This window comes from Lepidochelys kempii, chromosome 13 (assembly GCF_965140265.1).
Source record: "Lepidochelys kempii isolate rLepKem1 chromosome 13, rLepKem1.hap2, whole genome shotgun sequence".
Lineage (NCBI taxonomy): Eukaryota > Metazoa > Chordata > Testudines > Cheloniidae > Lepidochelys > Lepidochelys kempii.
In genome coordinates, this window is record NC_133268.1 from 20,387,701 (window position 1) to 20,407,552 (window position 19,852).

The 19,852-nt window shown below is 49.9% G+C and overlaps 2 protein-coding genes across 3 annotated transcripts in view; both read left to right on the top strand.

Moving 5' to 3' along the window:
* SYS1 (SYS1 golgi trafficking protein) overlaps positions 1-19,852 on the top strand; it is a 48,744-nt gene that overhangs the window by 22,670 nt on the left and 6,222 nt on the right. The gene's annotated exons all lie outside the window — the stretch shown is intronic.
* The window catches only part of DBNDD2 (dysbindin domain containing 2), a 55,464-nt gene that overhangs the window by 20,694 nt on the left and 14,918 nt on the right, over positions 1-19,852 (top strand). The window contains exon 1 of one of the 2 annotated variants that reach the window (XM_073309688.1): positions 16,376-16,610. The exons of the other annotated variant lie outside the window; for it this stretch is intronic. Within the exon in view, the coding sequence (XP_073165789.1) occupies positions 16,568-16,610 (43 nt within the window). The 5' untranslated portion in view covers positions 16,376-16,567. Of the gene's footprint in view, positions 1-16,375; positions 16,611-19,852 lie in introns of those variants that run through there. 2 annotated transcript variants of the gene reach the window in all.

Genomic DNA, 19,852 nt, shown 5'->3' on the forward strand with positions numbered 1-19,852 from the left:
GCATGGGCTAGGCAGCTGTGACCACTGTTAATCATGCTGACCAGTACTGTTGCATTGTTTCCTTGGGCTCACCCTGTTTATCACATTCACCTGTTGTCTCTTGTCTTAAACTTAGATTCTAAACTCTTTGGGCAGGGACCACTTCTTTGTACAGAGCCTAGCACAATGGGGCCCTGATCCATGGCTGGGGTCCCCAGGAGCTAACTCAATACAAACAAACAAACAAATAATAATAATAAACCAGTGTGTGCAGCCCAGCCCTTATAAGCAACTCTACAATAACAAACTGATTATGTATTTATTTGTTAAAAATGATTCTTTAGCACCCCAAGTTTTATACACAATCATTCATAATGATTCATAATTCATATATTCATAACTCAGTGATCTCTCAGGGTCTAGGTGATTTTTCCTGGAGACCTGTGGGTTAGGTCCCAATTCTGAAAAAACTTGTGCACATGCTTAACTTTGTGCACTGTAAGTAGTTCCATTAACTTAATTGAAGTAAATGACGTTAAGCACATGTGTTTAAAGTCTTCGCAGGATCAAGGCCTTAGCTGTTATCACAGAAATAAATCTTCCCATGCTAAACCTGCCCACAGTTGTTTCCATCACCCTAACCTGCGTGTGTTGGGGGATTACACACCATTTTGCATATCTAGGGCCTGCTTCTGCATCTGCTCTTGCTTACATTAGGCTCTATTGATGTGAGTGGGGGTCACTTTCCAGTTACACTGGTGGAAATGAGAGCAGAATCTAATCTTTGCCCACACGAGCTCTTTCCTGCCCACTTTGATGACATCACTTCATGGTCTGGAAGTGTCACAGGTCAGCCTCTGTGACATCACATTGCTGTATGTTTCACTTGTTACTATAACCACATTAACCCTGCCTGTGACCAGTGTCAAGGCCTTCTGGAAGTTGAAGATGGGCACAGGATTGTGTCGTTTTCTATTCCCTCCTGGATCTGTGGATTAGGGGAAATGAAAGCTTTTTGGGCCAAGGATGTCCCAGGAAATGCCCTTCCTCCTGACCCAGACAGAAGAACCCTCCATGGATGGAGATCATAAAAATGACCTTCTGCTAGGACTGTTCGTTTAGGAGAAGGAACTCATTTGCTGGTAAACTATTGAGCTCCTCTTTGGGTTTCATTTAAAGGTAGCATAATGAGCTAAATCCATCCCTGAAATAATGCCATTGACTTTAGTGGAGTTATAAAGTTACAATGGGGATTAAAGTGACCTATTATAGTGAGTAGATGTTCAAGTGATTGTACAAAAGAGGCAAAATCAAATTCCTTGTCCACATGCAAGTATCCTCAATAACCAGAGTGTCCATTGCAGCCCACTCTTCAGAGATCTGCATTGCTGTGAATGCAAGTGAGGTGGAAACTACAGCTTTGGCCACCTTTGGCAAACTCAATCCAATCGGCTCCAACTTTGACACATGCCAGAGACACATTTCGTGTCTGAAGGATGCAGATTATTCCCTTTATTTGTAGAATTATGGATCAGTGCATCACTCAGCTGATCTTTTTCTTGAAACCTCATTTCAGTCTCTGCCCAGCTCAGAACATCTGCAAGCCCTGAAAGGAAAACAAACATCAGTGCTGTTTCTCTAGAGAGAAGTATCATCAAGTGCAGTGATTGGGGCTTCTCGAGGCTGAAACACCAACCCACAGCAAGAGGGTAGCTGTTTATCTGCCCTGGAATCTGCATGCTTCATGCTGGGGCTGAGCTAATGTGGATGATAATTATATACGTCATAATCCTATTAGTGTCGATGGGAATGATGGGACTTCATCAAAGGGGGGAAGGTCCTGTTAATGAGTGGTGACCTCCTCCATGGGGAGGGAATGTATTATGTTAGGCGCGATGTGTTACCCACAATCAAGGAGAACAGACTTTGAATGTGAGCCCTTCACGGCAGGGATCGTCTTTACTAGACTGGCAAAGTGCCCTGTGTATGTACGGTTCATAGAATCATAGAATATCAGGGTTGGAAGGGACCTCAGGAGGTCATCTAGTCCAACCCCCTGCTCAGAGCAGGACCAATCCCCAACTAAGTCATCCCAGCCAGGGCTTTGTCAAGCCTGACCTTAAAAACCTCTAAGGAAGGAGATTCCACCACCTCCCTAGGTAACGCATTCCAGTGTTTTACCACCCTCCTATTGAAAGAGTTTTTCCTAATATTCAACCTACACCTCCCCCACTGCAACTTGAGACCATTACTCCTTGTCCTGTCCTCTTCTACCACTTAGAATAGTCTAGAACCATCCTCTTTGGAACCACCTCTCAGGTAGTTGAAAGCAGCTATCAAAAAGTTGAAAGCAGTTATCATATATAATGAATACTCAGTTAAGAATAGGACCAACTGGTGACCTGGATCAGGCACTGCTGTTATTGGGAATATCCTCATCAAAGAATTCATGGAGACACCTACAAGCTCTGCACTGGATTAACCCAATTTGTCCTGCCCCGTCTGTGCTGAGTGGCTGAGACAAGAGTGCCTAGCTATGGAAGGAAAACAGGAAAGTATTAAAAGTGGCTTCGGGGCTCAGGCTCTTGCTTGTATTGCTAGCATGGCTGGGTTCAAATCCCTCTGGCACCATGGCTGGGGGAGTGAAAATTCTAGGTGCTTCAATACTGTGGTGAGGAGTGGGGTATAAGAACCTATAGAAGAGGGGGCCCTGCATGCTAGTCCCCCTGCCGCTTGTTTTGCTGCTACATAGATGTTTCCAGGTTAGGTCCCTCATTCAATCTCCAGCTTCTCAGGGCCATCAAGGTGGGGGTGGGAAGCACCTCTGGCCATTGGCAGGGTTTAGAAGGATCCAGCCTGGCTAGGGGAGAGAAAGTCGCAGTGACTCAATGTCTAGGAGAGAAAATTACAGGGGGATGCCAGAGATTTTCTCTTCAGTCGAAAGCCAGCACCAGGAAGCTTACAGGGAGTAGACACTGTCACTCCTGGTACTGGATGGTGAGAGTGTGCTCCAGAGTCTCGCCACAGGACCGAGTGCAGCAGGGTTTGATCCATCGCTGGGTCGCAGGTCTACAGAGCACTTTGGGAGCTGGTACGTGGAGCCGCTTGGGCAGGCCTTCGAACCAGCACTTCTGATGTAGATCAGGAGGCTGGGTTTTCAAGGGCAGCTCAAGGTTACTCTGCACAGCTGCAGCATCTGTATCCATGTCCTCAGGATCGGTGACAGGATTAGCACCAGCATCTGTTTGAGGCTTGTCTGGGTCCTTGGAGGAGACACTTGTCCTAAAACAAAATCCAAAACGAAACACGATTGTTTTCCATTCCAGTCAACTGCAGATTCCAAAACAGCTTATAAAACAGTCCTCTTAACCCAGCTGTCCTGGAACTGGCCACAGAGACAAGCCTTTTGACTGAGCATGCAGCCCACAGGGAATGGTAACGATCATTCTGGCAATAAGGTGCAGGAGTGAGAGAAGCCAAAAGGAAACATGCAGGGGCCATTCACACAAGACATCCCCCTCCCCAATACAAAAAGGAGGAGGAGGAAGAGTCTGAGTGGCTCAGAGACAGAGGGCAAGGTGCAAGCATTGAAAAGGAGCTACTGCAAAGAAAGAAGGATGTGGTCCTGCTAGATGGCTGGAGTGAGGGACCTGGCTACTTTGGTGTGTTGCCTCTCACGTGCCCGGACAAAGGGTTGAGGTGGAAACAATGACGTGAGTGAAAGGAAAACAATGTTTTAGAGATGATCACGGTGATCCGGGCTGTGACTGCCCTCACGTACCTCCATTATTTCAAATACGTGGCATTTTCATCATGCTTTCTGTGTTCAGAGCAATGGACAGAAATTAACTAATTAATCTGGCTCACAGCACCCCATGAGTCCGGGAGAGAACTCATATGATCTTCCTTTGACAGACAGCGATACTGAGACAGAGAGCTGAAATGACTAGACAATTGAATTGTAGGCCTGGAAGGGACCTCGGGAGGTCATCTAGTCAGTCTCTGCACTCGTGGCAGGACTAAGTATTATCTAGACCAGAGGTTCTCAACCTTTTTCTTTCGGAGGCCCCTCTCAGCATGCTATAAAACCTCCATGGCCCATCTGTTGCCCAACTACTGATTTTCTGCCTATAAAAGCCAGGGCCAGCGTTAGGGAGCAGCAAACAGGGAAATTGCTTGTGGCCCCATACCACAGGTAGCCCCATGAAGCTAAGATGCTCAGGCTTTGGCTTCAGCCCCAGGTGGTGGGGCTCAGGGCCTCAGGCTTTACCCCATGCAGTGGGGCTTCCACTTTCTGCCCTGGGCCCCAGTGGCCCTGCTTGACGGACCCCCTGAAACCTGCTCGCAGCCCCCCAGGGGACCCCAGATCCCTGGTTGAGAACCACTGATTTAGACCATCCCTGACAGGTGTTTGTCTAATCTGCTCTTATAAATCTCCAATGATGGAGATTCCGCAACCTCTCTAGGCAATTTATTCCAGTGCTTAACCACCCTGACAATTAGGAAGTTTTTCCTAATGTCCAACCTAAACCACCCTTGCTGCAATTTAAGCCCATTGCTTCTTGTCCTATCCTCAGAGGTGAAGGAGAACAATTTTTCTCCCTCTTCCTTGTAACAACCTTTTAACAACTTGAAAACAGTTACCATGTCCCCTCTCAGTCTTCTCTTCTCCAAACTAAATAAACCCAATTTTTTCAATCTTCCCTCAGAGGTCATGTTTTCTAGACCTTTAATCCTTTTTGTTGCTCTTCTCTGGATTTTCTCCAGATTGTCCACATCTTTCCTGACATGTGGCACCCAGAACTGGACACAATACTCCAGCTGAGGCCTAATCAGTGTGAAGTAGAGCAGAAGAATTACTTTTTGGGTCTTGCTTACAACACCTGCTAATACATCCCAGAATGAAATTTGGTTTTTTTGAAACACAGTTACACTGTTGACTCATATTTAGCTTGGGATCCACTATGATCCCCAGATCCCATTCCACAGTACTCCTTCCTAGGCAGTCATTTCCCATTTTGTATACTGATTGTTTCTTCCTATGTGGAGTACTTTGCATTTGTCCCTGTTGAATTTCATCCTATTTACTTCAGACCATTTCTCCTGTTTGTCCAGATCATTCTGTTTCGGAGTGCCTGATTTAGAAGGGGAAATAGCCCAAGGCCACCCCCTGAATCAGTGGCAGAGCCAGGATTAGCACTTGGGACAGTCTGACTCCCAGCCTCCTCCCGACTGTCATCTCATCCTGCTTCAACAATTGTACCTCCCTTGTCCACTACCCAGCTCTCCAGACTCCAGCCTGTGAAGGATGGGCTGCTGCTGCTGCTGCCCTTGCCAAGCATACAAAGTACAAGCGTATCTCTCCCACCTCCAGGCAGCTCTCTTGCCTTAGGGTCGTTACAGGATACAGCTCAAAATTGCCTTCTTTGATTTGAAATTCCTCTATTCCACTTACTATAGGTCATATCTCCTCTAGTACCTTCGCTGATGACTCCAGCCCTCCAGCACTAGCCTCTTGGAGAAATCTGGGCATGACACCACTTCCCCCTTTTTAAATCAGGCATTTGGCAGCAGAAATCAGACTGTCTGTGGCCCCATGGAATCATGGCTGAGAGGTGGCCTAAAATATTCTGAATGAGCTAATTTCACCATCTGCCACCTTTCGCTTTCCCCATGCCCCCAGTCACACTTCCTGGCCCAGCCTGCAAAGACTCCCCATCTCACAATGTACTCTCACAAAGCTCACCATCATGTAACGATCCTCAGGTTCATGTATCGTGCCCATTAGACGGAGTCACAGGGACACAAAGAACCTGGGATTCCATTATACAGTGACTCACCCAGAGGGGGCAGCAGTGAGGGTGGGAGGCTCCTGGAATGCCAGTGACTTCCAGTAGCTGACAGCTAATGAACGTAGCCGGAGGATCCTGTGATCAGCGTTCTTCAGCAGCTTCAGCAGTGACAGCTTCTTGAGTATCTGCCAGATTGGGTACAATGGGAATGAAAGGCTGAAATACTTTATTGCCTTCCCTGATCTCATGAGGTTGTCACAGCCAGAGAAGGAAGCAGAAGCTACAGGCCAGTCACATCCTTTCCAGCCCCTTGGGCCAGCCTGTCAGACAGATCCCCAGTTGTGCATCCCTTCTGGGCCCTTGGCCCATAGAAGAAAGAGACACTGAGATGTTGACATGCACACCATTGCCCTCCCTTTAAATTCCAGCCAAGAACCAGGGAGAGTTTGAGACGAACAAACACACAACTACTGGAAGAGTCCATGCACTACAGTTCGGCCTGCAGAGGGGTAGGGAACAAGGTGCCTGACATGCACAGACCCCACACTACTGTCCAGTTTTACAGTGTCCACTGCCTCATAGTGAGGGCGACACCTAGCTACCAGGGGCTGGTACGTGTAAAAAAATGTGTAAAAAAACATGCTGCATCCGAAGAAGTGAGCTGTAGCTCACGAAAGCTTATGCTCAAATAAATTGGTTAGTCTCTAAGGTGCCACAAGTACTCCTTTTCTTTTTAAAAAAACAGGGTGGCTCCTTACTGTCTTTAGATGGTTCTTCTCTTGTTCCATGTCACTCAGCTGACATGCTCCAGTCTCCTCATCTTCAGTCTGTGAAAGGGAAAGACCAGGCACACTTGAGGCAATAGATTTAAAACTAGAGTGGACAAAGCACTAGCAAATGCATTGTAGGGGACAATCCTGCCCTGTCCTCTGGGGGACCAGAGTCTAGATGGGACCTGATAGGTCTTTTTCTTATCTCTAATGTCTCTGAGCCTATGAGTCAGTGCCACATTTAAAAGGCCACTGCTGGATAACCCTAGTATGTGTTCAGCATCACTTTCGACTTCTTTAAATCCATGGCCTTGCTGGGACTTTCCCCACTGGATATGTTTGTTATTGCTTTAGTGGTTGAGCCCCACCAAGGTGCTCCGCATTATACAGAACATGTAGGAAAACCAGGTCCCAGCCCCAAAGGCCTCACAGTCTATATCATTCTAGTCTAAGGGCAAATTCTCTCTCCCCCCAACCAATTCAATCCCTTTGCCAGTTTCAGAGGTTCAGGGAGGAGGATCACTACAACTCATCACAGGGTCTGAAGAAGGACTGACTGTACCTGGTGAATGAGGGCTTTCTTCTTCCCTGGGGCCTTCATTGTCATTCAGGGATTGTTCTATAAGGGCTTTGATGGGAGGTTCTGTGGCAGACAGGCAAGATAGCTGAGAGGTACCTGGGAGCTCTCTCTCTCTGAAATGCCACTGGTCCTCCCTAGGGTCTGAGGTCTTGAGGTGATGTCAATTCAGACAGAGGCTGTGACCTCATTTATCTGTGACACCAGAAAGCACATGTCAATATTGAGGGTGACAGGGCCTGCTGGGGAGTTGCAGATGGGGTGGGGGGTAATGCACACTGTGGGAAGAATAAAGAGAAGGGTGTAACATCAATAGTGAGGGATTCTATCTTCCCGAGATAGGAGAATTTCCAATTTAACATAGGAAACCAAGAAGTGGAACAGCACAGCAAACGTTCAGGGAAGGGGACTGGCAGTCAGGACTCCTGGGGTCCACTCCCAATCTACCATCAGCTCACTGTGTGACCTTGAGAAAGTCAGTCTGTGCCTTCGTTTCCTCACCCATAAAATGAGAATAGTCCTGAGGCTTTGTTAATTAATGTTTATAAAGCCACTGAGATCCTGAGATGAAAGGGACAGTAGCAGTGCAAATTTAAGTATTATTAAGAATAAATAAATAAATATCAGGAGCTCTCATGATTCCTGGCACAATACCTGGGGCTCTGGATATTGCTGTAGAGAGCTGCTCTGGATATTGCTGCGGAGAGCTGTCCTCATGGTGAGAAAAGTTGGGGAAATGTGAAAGGAACCGGCTTTGGATTTATTACATACAGAATGTTTCTGGTGTCCTCTCTCCTGAGCCAGTATTTGTGATAGTAATAATTCATAATAAAGACGAATAGATTTGAGGGAAGGGAAGTAAAAGTGTGTATAACAGAGCAATCTGCCCCTTTAATAGTCTCAGGGGGGCAGGGAAAAAAGAGTACAAACCCTGTCCCAGAGAGAAGACCAGCAGGCAGGTGCTGGGAAGCAGTTGACACAGCTGATCAGCATCTCATGATTGGCCCACACAACATAAAGGACATTGGCCGGACAACATAAAGGAGAACTCAACCCATGAAGAAGGGGGTGGCTAGGACTGATGTTTTCTTTAGTAACCAGAGCTGGCTGGTTGGCCCTGAGGAACCTGCAGGGGTTGGAAAGGATCCTCCCTGGTAGCTACTGAAGCTCAGAGGACCCCAGTCTGAATGCTGACTAGGCTGATGTTTGTATTATTTTTTGCACACCTTTCCCCTCCCCCCTTACTTTCTTTGTGAAGGTGATATAAACAGGGCTCTGAAGAAAGAAGCAGCAAACTAACCTGGGTGTGTGATTGTTTCTCCTCAGCTGGTGACTAGGGCCACAGCGTAGAGTGGGTCTAAAGTGAGAGTCAAGTTCACAGACCTGAGCGTTGTGCCTTGTAGGCCTACTCCCAGCAGACTGGGGCATTCTGAGCTTCCAGAGCTCCTGGCCTGATTTCTTTGTGTCTATAGAGCAGTGATACTCCTCAGTTGTTCAGGAGCCAGATTACCCAAAAGAGCCACAGTAGTGTGAATTCATTGCTTCATTTACTATAGTTCTATTTGTATTAAACAATATGATGGGAAATAGTGTGTGTGTGTGTGTGTGTATATATTCACCACAGCAAATAAGCTAATAACTTAGTGCAAGTTGATAACTTAATTGGTTAATAACATAATAGAAGTATCCTGACTGGTTAATAACAGAGTGTTTTAATATCATGTCCTGCAAAGAGCCCCAGGAGACTCATTAAAGAGCCACTTGGTCTCGTGAGCCACAGTCTGAGTATCACTGATCTAGAGTGTAGATGACTCCAGCTGTGACGTTGTGACTTGCTGACCCTAACCAGCACCAGCTACCTGGAGTGATCTGACACAGGGAGCTCTAAGTCCAGTAGAGACTGGCGAGGAACTGTCCTACAGACCTCTCTACAGCTCCTGTGTAAGCACACCTGGAATATCATGTCCAGTTCTGGGCTTCTCACTACTTGATAGAAGGGCATTTAGGGGCTGGAGGGGCTGATTTCTGGGAGAGGTAAGAAGAGCTAAACAAACTGTGAGATGATTCAGTGTTATACACAGGGGGTGCACCTGAGATGAGTGGGATGAAATTCAGAAAAGGACAGTGTAGTCTGAATATCCGAGGCAAGCTTCCTGTCAAGGGGAATGATTAGAACAGCAGTTCTCAGCCCCTGTGAAGCTACATTGCTCAGACTTTGGCTGCAGCCCCAGGTGGCGGGGCTCAGGGCCCCGGACTTCAGCCCCATGCGGTGGGGCTTCATCTTTCTGCCCTGGGCCCCAGCAAGTCTAATGCTGGCCCTGCTTGGTGACCCCCCTGAAACCTGCTCGTGCCCCCCCCCCCCAGATCCCTGGTTGAGAACCACTGGATTAGAACAGGTACCAGAGCAAAGGCTGTGAGTCTCATCACTTGGGGCATTTAACAATGAACTAACAAATCTACTGGCAGAGAACAATCTTGCACCTTCCCCCACCCCAGGAGAGAGTAGAGAGAATAGGCCTTCTCCATCTCCAGTTTCTACAAATATCAAATCAGTGCCCAGAAAGCAGGCAGGTGAAATCAAGCCTGGGATGCAAAGAACATGAGGGAAAGGAGGGAAACCTGCCAAAGAGAGAGAGAACACAAGGCAGGAAAGCTGAAACTGCATGTGCCTTTCAGTAGATTGATCTCCAAGAGAGTGGAGCTGCCCCAATGGGGCTGGAAACACAGAGCCCGTGATTAAATATACAGTACAAGGAGAGTGCTAGCTTCTCCTTTTAATACCAGGATGGCTAGCTGAACAAAGATTGTTACTATTGCTACTGTCCCTGTTACTCCTGGGGATGGTGGACCTGTGTGTGTGTGAGTATGTGTCCCTGCAATGCTGCTGGGTTGAAGGCACTGTTGTATGTGGACATGGGTGTGAGTGTGGATTGACCTCTATATGTGTATGCATGTGTTTTAAAATGGGTATATATATCCAGCAATGCATCTGCCTCCATGTCAGCGTATTAGTAGCATGTCTCTGTGTGTAAAACACTGCTGTATTGAAAAGTGCTTTACCAGCGTGCGTATGTATCCCATGGGTGTATGTTTGTGTGTGCCGGCAGGCACGTGTACCTGTGTATGCATCTAGCAATACTGCTCTGTTTGAAACTGCTGCTGGCATTTCCCTGTTTGAAGCTCCCCCTCTTTTCTCCCAACTCTCTCTGCCTCCTCTCGCCTTTCAGTGGGGTCAAAGTGTATGATTAATCAGTACGGCATAGAAGAGAGAGGCGCTGCGGCACAAAGGCTGAATTCTGCAGGTCTGGGGTGGAGGGGGACCTGGCTTTGCTTTAGATATGTCCTTTCAAGATAAACAAATCAGCAGCTCTGATCTCATCTGTGAAAGTTGCCTTGCTAACATGCTGCGTAAAGCTCGGAGGTGTTGGCACTGGGTCCCTGCACCTCAGGCCATGGGGCACTGTCCTGTTCGGTAGATGGGCAGTCAAGAAGGGATTGAAGTTCCTGCTTTGTTTGTGGGATCTCTGGATCAACCACTTAGAGAATTTGTGGAGCATTTTCTGATGCTTTTAACGATAGCTGGGGCAAAGGAAGGGCAAATGCTCGCAGTGCAGACTCCACAGCTGAGTGGAACTAGCTGATGAGGAGGGTTATGAAGGAATCAAGGGGTCCCCCACCATCCATTTGGGAATCTGGCTCTGAGTTTCCTCTCCTTAGTGATTATGATAGTGTCCAGGGGACCATGTCTGGTGTCTGACTGTTCGTGAAAGTGATGTGGGCAGAGCACTGTAAAGCAGGTATGTACAAAGGCACAGCAGTGATGAACTCTCATGCTTCACAGTGTAGAGGGATTGGTCGGCAAGGGGTAGGGGGAAATCCCTATCTGTCCTGATATGCAGCATTGCAGAGTTGGTCAGGGACATCGAGTATACAGGCAGGATAATGGACTAAATAGACCACCAGTGGCTGTGCTCACAGACCGTCCTCTCTGCGTTTCAGCTCTTTGAATGTTTAAAATGAAAGGATTAGTGTACCCAGGGCAAGGACTGTCTTTTTGTTCTGTGTTTGTACAGCAGCTGGAACAATGGGCTCCTGGTCCATGACAAAGGCCGCAGGTGCTACAGTAATAATGGGTTTAACTGAGATGGACTAGGTGGCTCAGGGATTGAGGAAATCAGCCCTTTTTGTATAGACCATCAGTTCCTCGCTAGCCCTGAGAAGTCACTGCCTGTAGCTCACGAAAGCTCATGCTCAAATAAATTGGTTAGTCTCTAAGGTGCCACAAGTACTCCTTTTCTTTTTGCGAATACAGACTAACCCGGCTGTTACCCTGAAACCTGCCATCTGGTGGTTGATGATGGCCCCTGAGTGAAGGGACTTGGTGGCTCTGGGCAGCTGCCTACATCACAAAATCCATCCTCCACTATGGCATAGGCTGGTGCTCTCAGCAGAGGAGAGGCTAAGGTGTGAAGGGGCCATGGACACAGAACTCATTTCTTACCCCTGTGGGCCATTCATGCAGAACAAAGATTACACCCATCCTGGGGTAGTTGGTGCTGAATTCACACTTTAAAAATGTGAACTGAATGTTCATGCTGATGTGAAAACAAGGGGGAAATAAAAGCTCCTGAATGTCAGGGCTCTGGCTAGTCATTAGCCTTGATTTATTTGTTTAACACCAACAGTGGGCTTAGCATTGTACGAACACCCTAATATAGAGACAGTTCCTGCCCCAAGCCTAAAAGACACACACAAGATGGGAAATCCAGCAGTAAGGAAGACTTATCATTGGGGGTGGAGGGCATTTTCAGATGTATCCAAGTGACTTAGGAGTACAGTTAGACCAGACAGAATGGCCTCTGGTTTGAGGGATGTGGGCTATGGCCAGGTGACGGTGGGGAAAACTTGACAAGTAGAGCAGGTAAGAAGAACCTGGCTGGAACAGTTTTCCAGCTGAAAATGCAATTCCAGCAAAAATGAAACGCTTCATGAAATTGTTTTGATTTTGCTGAAATTTCATTTAGGAAAATAAAATGGGTGGGGGGGAGGAGAGGGAAATAGTTCAGATAGTGTTGAAACACTCCCACTTCAACATTTTCAGAATGAAACATTTTGATTTTTCTTTTTGAAATAACCTTTCCTTTTAATTTTTTTAATTTGTTTTATATTCTATATTAGAATTATTGTCATACTATAAAATAAAGTCAAAATGAAACATTTTGATTTGAAATGAAACTGTTTTGGAATTCTCTTTTGCAGAGGATTTCAAATTTTGTTCAGAAAAAAAAATTAGAAATCTCAAAATCCTCCATGAAACGGAATTTCCGTTCTCTGCAGAGCTCTACTGACAAGTCAAAGTGTCCTTTGCTCTGGTGGCCGTATTCCTTACTGTTTGGACCCCAAATAAAGCAGCTGGTCAGAGTCATAGAAAACAAAGTTCTCACGAGGGTAAAAACATTTCCCTTTCTCCACTTCACACCCACCAGGGGCAGATGTTAACTGTGGAGTGCGAGGTGGCTCCTTGGCGGAGATGCATGGGACAGCATTTCAGGGGCAGTTGAGATGCCTAGTTCAACAACTTTCTGTTAGCTGAGCCCCAAGTCCCAAAACATCTACGCTTTAGGCACATTTTGCTGCCAGCAGAAGAGCGGGGTGGGGGGGAAGACAATAAAGATGCTACTTCCTGCTATGAGCCTCCTCCTCAGTTCTGGCAAACACTAACTAGGCCAGTGATGTATCTGTGCAGTGATTATCACCTGCCCCAAGACAGGAGCTAACTGCTCTGAAACTTTAGCAGGAGACTTGCATTGGGGTTTGAACAGGTCAGAGTGGTGCATCCATCTAATGAAGCAGCATAAACAGGAGACAGCCTAATTTACCCCATTGTATAACCTCCCATCACATCACTGACATTGCCTCAGAAGCCGCATTAATGGACCTGGAATCATCCACCATCTCCAGCCCTGCCATTGTCTCTGTGCTTCTCCTCCAAGCTTCCTAGCTCCACGTGAGACACGTTCACTTCCACAGCAGCCATATTTCTTCAATAGATGGGAGCTGTTCAGGATCCCATCTATCCTGGACCAAAATCTCCCTTTAAGGGAACTGCAAGATTGCAGGGATTAGAGATGGCATTTCAGCCTGGATGGGCTGCACTCTGGCTCAGCTGTAATTTGTTAGGAAAGAAACCCTGGACGTCCATGGCAAAAAGCCAATTTCCATCTTTACTCCTGCAACTTAGTGAACAAATCAAGCCGCATCTCACGTACAGCCTCTTACACATGGTGCTTGTAAAGAATAAGATCTATTTTCACTGCTTTATGATTCAGTGCCTGGCTGGGGCTTGTTCACCTTTCACTTGGCAGCTGATTTATTCCATAATCCTCCCACCCTGTCCCAGTGGTCAGGGACCTGAGTAACCTCCTGTTTTCTGCAAATCTATAATAGAAGAAAGAAACCTGAGCAGGAAATGCAGGAGGAACAAGTCACGTTGCATTTTATTCTGATGATCAGAGTGCTCAGATTACCAGCTTGCCTCAGGAGCTCTGGCAGGAACTGAACTTTGTGCCATGGTGATGGAAGAGCCATTTTCCCCCTAGGTTTGCAATGAGGGCTCGCAGCTGACCTGTGACTATGATGTCATCTTAGTAATTCTGGGCACTAGTTACTGTGATGACCTGGAGAGAGACAGTTCAATTCAAGGAGATTTGATTGGCCCCGCAAGTGATGCTGGTGTAAAGAAAAGAGCCAGGCCCTTCAGGTATCTGTCAGAGAGAAGTAAGATTCCACCTGAGCAGGGCTACATGCTGTTGGCCCCTTGTGTCCATTCCTGATGGATTGCTGTGTAGCGCGATTCCACCTCTGCCTCTCTCCTTTCTCCCCAGGCCAGGCATTCATGGCCAAGAGCAGAGGGGACCAAGCTGGAACTTACAGGGCTGGGTTACATTAACTTAATTTGAGTAAAACTGATACTCAACAGGCAGTGGGGCCCTATGGTAAAATGCCAGGATGCTTCAATGTATGCTACATGCAGGGGGCGATGTTGCTTAATTCTAAGAATTAATTTACTCTTTGCCATGGAAACAGTAAAGAGTGAGACAGCAGAGGGGTGCATGTTTGTTGTGTTGTTATTTATTATTTGCCAGATTATGCCTCTGGTATTCCCACTGAGTAGTATCTTAGTCTTCAATTAGCTCTAATGAAAATCTAATGAAAATCAATCAAGGACTACTCAGACTAAGGGACTACTCACTGTGAATCAGGGTAGCAGAATCTGGCCTTAAATCTCACGTTAGTGACTGGTGCCAATTTAGAAAAAGAGATGTACTATAGCAGAGATCTGGTCTGAGGCCCAGGCCCTGGCCCTGGCCTCTAGCTCCCATAGCTGAGAGTGTATATCAGGGAGATCAGAAAGGAAGGTGTGGGACAGGAATTTGAGGAAGTGATACTACTGGCTAAAACCCCTCATAATACTGATAGGGGCAGTGCAAGAGGTTTTTGTACATTACCAATATACCTCAATCCAGATCGGCAGTGGCCCTGTTATTCTAACCTTGAGCCCCTCACAAACACTCTACTGGGACCCCATAATATTGACCTGCAGTCCCTCTGCTCTTCCAGTCCTGTGCCCCTACCAATGCTCTTTAATCCGGACCCCAGGCTATGGACAGAAATAGTCATGTGGAACTCTGGGGTGGGTTTTGGATGTGGATAAATAATCATGTGGGCTAAACTGAAACCTCAGAATTAATTTAACTTGCATCAGATGGAACCAGTGGCATCAGATCTGCACAAATAAACCTCCATGCATGAGCTGTGAATCATCTCCCTCCCTCAAACCAGCCTCCTAACATAGCAGGTTAACTACCATTGGTGGCAAGGGGTTTCTGTTACAACTACCATGTCAAGGGGCCAAATTCAGGAGGGCAGCAAAGCAACAGTGTCCAAGTCAGGAACAGCTGATGCAGACAAGTCCAACCTCTCCACTTGTCTGATAATGTGGTGATGCAAACCCTCTGAGGCAGTTGGCTGGGTGGGACTGACACTGGTTGTGGGAAACTCCCTTTCATGCAGAGGAGGGGGAGCAAATCATGCTCTGAGGAGTTGTGAATCCTGGCTGTGAGCAGATCCTGTCTGTCCAGAGCAGGGACTGGCACTACGGAGGGACTGAGTCACTCTGTGGAGATGGAGGAAGTAAATAGAGGCCCTGCTCCTGAGAGCTCTGCCATTGACTCCATTAGGAGTAGAATCAAGCCCAGCATGTTTCAGTGATAGCCAAAGAGCTAATGAGGAAAACATGCTGGATATGAGGCTGACAGAGGCCTCTAAGGGAATCTGTGTACTGGAGACGCAGGGAATCAGTTATGATAAGAATGGAGTCTGCAGCCCATTGCCTGCTTGATGATCATATGTGCAGTGCATATAGAGAAGCATAAGACATTAATTATTAACATTAGCACCAAGTAGGCAGGGAGAGGCAGTTTTCCAGATGCGCCAGTTCTTTTGTGCTCTGAATATATGAGCTCTCTCCACAGCAATTGCAGCCTGTTGCACTGGGATGGAGGGAAGCTGATATCCTATCCTCCCCGCACCCCCTTCTGCCATAAGTGCAGCAAGGATGCTGGCTTTTCCCAGCTCTGTTCAGCACTGCTTTGGCTCCCTTTGCTGGCAGGCCTCAGGCTGCAGTGCTGAGTGCAACCCCAGCTCCATGCTGCGGCCCAGGGAGGGGTGAGAAAAGGGCCCTGACTGGCTTCCCCTGGGTCTCCCGGGCAGGTCACCTGTCCTCCCCCCACTCCCAGTGCCATGGTTCACGGTGCCCCCTTACTGCAGGGTTCCCCAGTGCCTGCCAGAGCCACTCAGCTCAGGGTGGACACTGTGTCCCTGGCCAGAACCCATCCTGTGCAAACAGGGCCAGCCTGCCAGCGCTGCAGTGCCTGGAAGGGGGCAGAGGCTTTGCAGGGTCAGAGCTGAGACGCTCGCCATAGACACCCCCCTTCCAGCCCGGTGCAGGGTGCAGGCTGCTGTCTTGGGTCCCGCCTGCACCTGCTTCCCAGCCGCCCTAACGGGGACCTCAGCATCTCCTGCTCCCTTTCCCGCCCCGCTGATCCTGCAGCCACAGGCGATTGCCCGCGCGCTCCCTGGCAGGCAGCCCCCGCCCCAGGCTCCAGCGCCTGGCTTTGGTACAGCCAGCGGGAGCCCGCAGCCCGTGCGAGCCGCACTCCCACCCCCTTTGCGGATCACGCAGTTGGTACAGTCCGCCGAGCCCCAGCCAGCCCGGCCCGGTAGGCAGCCCCAGTTGCACTCTCGGCCGGGCCAGCCCCGCTGGAGCGCTGCCGGCCCTGCCTGGAGGGATGAGCAGCCTGCCCCGGGCTGCAGCGCGCCCTGCCCCCGCCCAGCCCTGAGCGCGCCCTGGGCTGCCTGCAGCGGACAGCGCCCGCCCGCCCCTGGCCATGTCCGGACCCGGAGCTCACAGCCAGAGCAGGAGGCTGCCCTGTAAGTCCCGTCTCGGGAAGGCTGGTGCGGGGGTGGGTTATTTGTCCGGTGGCTTCCCAGCGAGGGTCCCCCCGGCTCGGTGGGTGGGATCACCCTGCCGCTGACTGTCCGGGAGCAGGCACGGAGGGGACATGTGCAGGACCGCGCAGGAGGCGCCCTCTTCCCCTCCCGTGCAACGCCTGCTCCAGGGCTCTAACGCTCCCCGCCGCAGGGACCCTCCCTGGCCCGGACAGCGCCCCGGTGTTGAGACCCACGTGAGGCTGAGGGCACGCTCCTGATGCCCGCTGCACTGAGCGGGGCTTGGACCAGCCCCCTGCCTGCCAGCTGCACCCACGCGCACAGACAGCAGCTGCCTCCTGCCTGGGCAGCCTCCCGCAGGAGGGGGGCACCCTGCTGCACTGCAGCTCTTAGGCGGGCCCAGCTCAGGGGGACTTAAAGTGGGCAGGGTCGCCACGGGTCACAGTCCTGGCAAAAAAAAAAATTAAAACTGAGTGGGATCACTAAGGGTGCAAGTGCTGCCCTACCAGTGCAGGAACATTTATCGCAGCTGGGATTGTCCTGAACAGCTGGGCTTTTTCCAGGCCACTTAAAACAGGGAGTTTAGGGATTCACAATTATCTTGTAGCGGTCAACAGCCCAGAACAATCCTGACTATTGTACAGAAAGCGGCTGATTCACCCCCGTCCCCAAAGTGTCATATATCATGGGCACTGGCAGTGGCCGTCGCCCGTGACTCACACACACTTCCCGTCTGTTTCACACAACTTTCCCCTACACCCACTTGCTCCTTCTCTCACACACTTACGTTGCACCCCCACTCAGCCACACCTGGATCAGCCTTGCACTGTGTGCGTCTCTCTCAGCCAAATGTTTGCTCTGTAAATTTAGTCAAACATGAGCGATTGCTGCTCAGCCAGATAGCCGTGTTGTCTAGCCGCCTCCCTGCGTTCTGTCAGTCAGTCCCCTCTGGGTGTGCCCGTGCGTGCCCATGTACCGGAGGGAACTGACTGAGAGGGTAAGGGAGAGAGCCGTGCGTCTTGGGCTGGCGGGGGGAGTTGGGCTTTTGTCCGTGTGGAAGTGCTAGCCCAGTGGGGCTGTGCTGCCCCAGGCCTTGCCCCCGGCACACGACTCTCTGAACCCTTTCCCTTTTTAGTGAATTCTTTAGCTCTGGCCCCGGCTATAGCAGCATAGACTCCACAGGCAGCAGCCACCAAACGTGCTCTCAACAGGCACCAGGCAGAGCACCGCCCACCACTGGTCCCATGGACACTGCAGCCCTCTCCTCCCACGGGCATAGCCCTTCTCTGTCCTTCCCCAGACAATTCAGCCCATACTCCAGTGCCCTCCCACATCCCTCCACACACCCCCTAGGGCTCTTCCGCCAGCGCCTTCCCACATCCCTCCACTAACCCCACGCCCTTCTACCAGCACCCTCCCACGGCCCTCCATGCACCCCAAACAACCCGCCCACCAGCTCCTCTCCGTCCCCTCCCCGTGCAGTGCACCTCTCCACCCGACCAAGCAGCAGCTTCCTCACCAAAGCCCTCAGCTCTACAATCCCTATTTCCTGGCTGCTCACCTCTGCACAGCCACCAACCCCCCTGCCTCCATCTCGCAGTCACCAGGCACCAGCCTCCCCTGAAGTCTCTCTGCCCTTACGCCCCGTGGTGATTGGCGCCTCCATCCTTTTCATCCTTCCATCCGTGGTAATATCATTAGTAGTTCTACATGCTGAGATCCAGGCAGTCACATCCGGGGGAGGAATAACTCAGTGGTTTGAGCATTGGCCTGCTAAACTCAGCGTTGTGAGTTCAATCCTTGAGGGGGCCATTTAGGGAACTGGGGCAAAAATTGGGGATGGGTCCTGCTTTGAGCAGGGCGTTGGACTAGATGACCTCCTGGGGTCCCTTCCAACTGTGATATTCTATGATCTCTCAAGCTGCTGAGTGGCAGGAAGGGCTGGCCCTATCCTGGCATGGATAGCTCTGTGCCCTCAGCTGGGGGCATTCCTTTTGGTGGGGGTGCAGGCTGCTTTCCTGTGAAGCACCAGGCACTGGCCTTTCCCAGAAGCTGGGCCCAGGACTGGCTGGACCGTTGTCTGATCCGGAACGGCAAATCTCTTCTTGTCACCTGTGGAACCTAAGGACAGGAGCAAACCCCTGAAGCAGCAAGTGTCCCGGATAGAGAAGCTCCATGGAGCCGAGCAGACAGCGGGTCAGTGAAGGTCTCTGCACAGCCAGGCCAGCTCCAGGCCAAGCTAGGGAGGAGAGACGGGGTGGTATCCCAGCTCCTTTAAGGAGTCTCTCTGCAGGACTTGGAAGAGCTCCAGTGTGTGGGGCAGAACATGGTGCCCAGGCTGCCTGCCCACGCAGCGCGCAGCAGCGAGCCTCCCAGCCCAGGTTGACAGACGCAGAATAGCAGGACTCACCTTAGCGCTCTAAAAATAGCTGTGTGGGCAGCGCTTTGAAGTTGTGGCTTGGGCTGGAGCTCTGCCCGCCCCCATCCCTAGGCTTCAGAGCCCGAGCTCCAACTTCACAGCGCTGTCTACACCGCTATTGCAGAGCACTACCGCAAGCTCCTGTAGCCCGAGTCTGTCGACCTGGGTGGGGAGGTTCGCTGCCATGGGCTATGTAGACATCCCCTGGGTGGCTTATGAGCCTCCCCACCGCCTCTTATCCTCCCTAATGCTCTCCTGGCTTTATCCTGCTCAGGGTTCTATGTCAAGTGAATCAGGCCCTGTAAATAGCAGGGTCTTGTGACGCGGACTCTCCTAGGGAGAGAGCTCTGGGCTGTGGGGATATTTTTAGTTTGGAGTCACGGAGGAGTTGAAGAGTGGCTGGAATACCGTTCACGAAGAATCCATGTCAGAAACCAGGATCACAAGGTGCCACCTCCTCACCCTACTGACACTCTTGCTCTCCGCCCTCCTGTTTTTTCCTGCTCTGTCTCTGCTAAAACCACTTCCCTCCCTCTCCCCGCCTCCTGTGCACTCCCTCTCACCCAGCAGGTTTGGGTTTAAGTTTTTCCTTTTGCTGCAATCAGAATCTGAGAGGGAGGCTGCGCAGAGAGTTTGTACAGGAGCATTCGGCAGGTTCCAGTCATCCAGTTTATGGTCAGCTTATTGCCACTGGCCTCTTCCAGATCATTGCAAGGGTTCTGCTCTAGCTGCCTCTCCCCAAGACTGAAGGAAGTTGCAAATTCTTAGGGTGGTTTTACCCTTTATCCTACAATGTTCTTGCTGA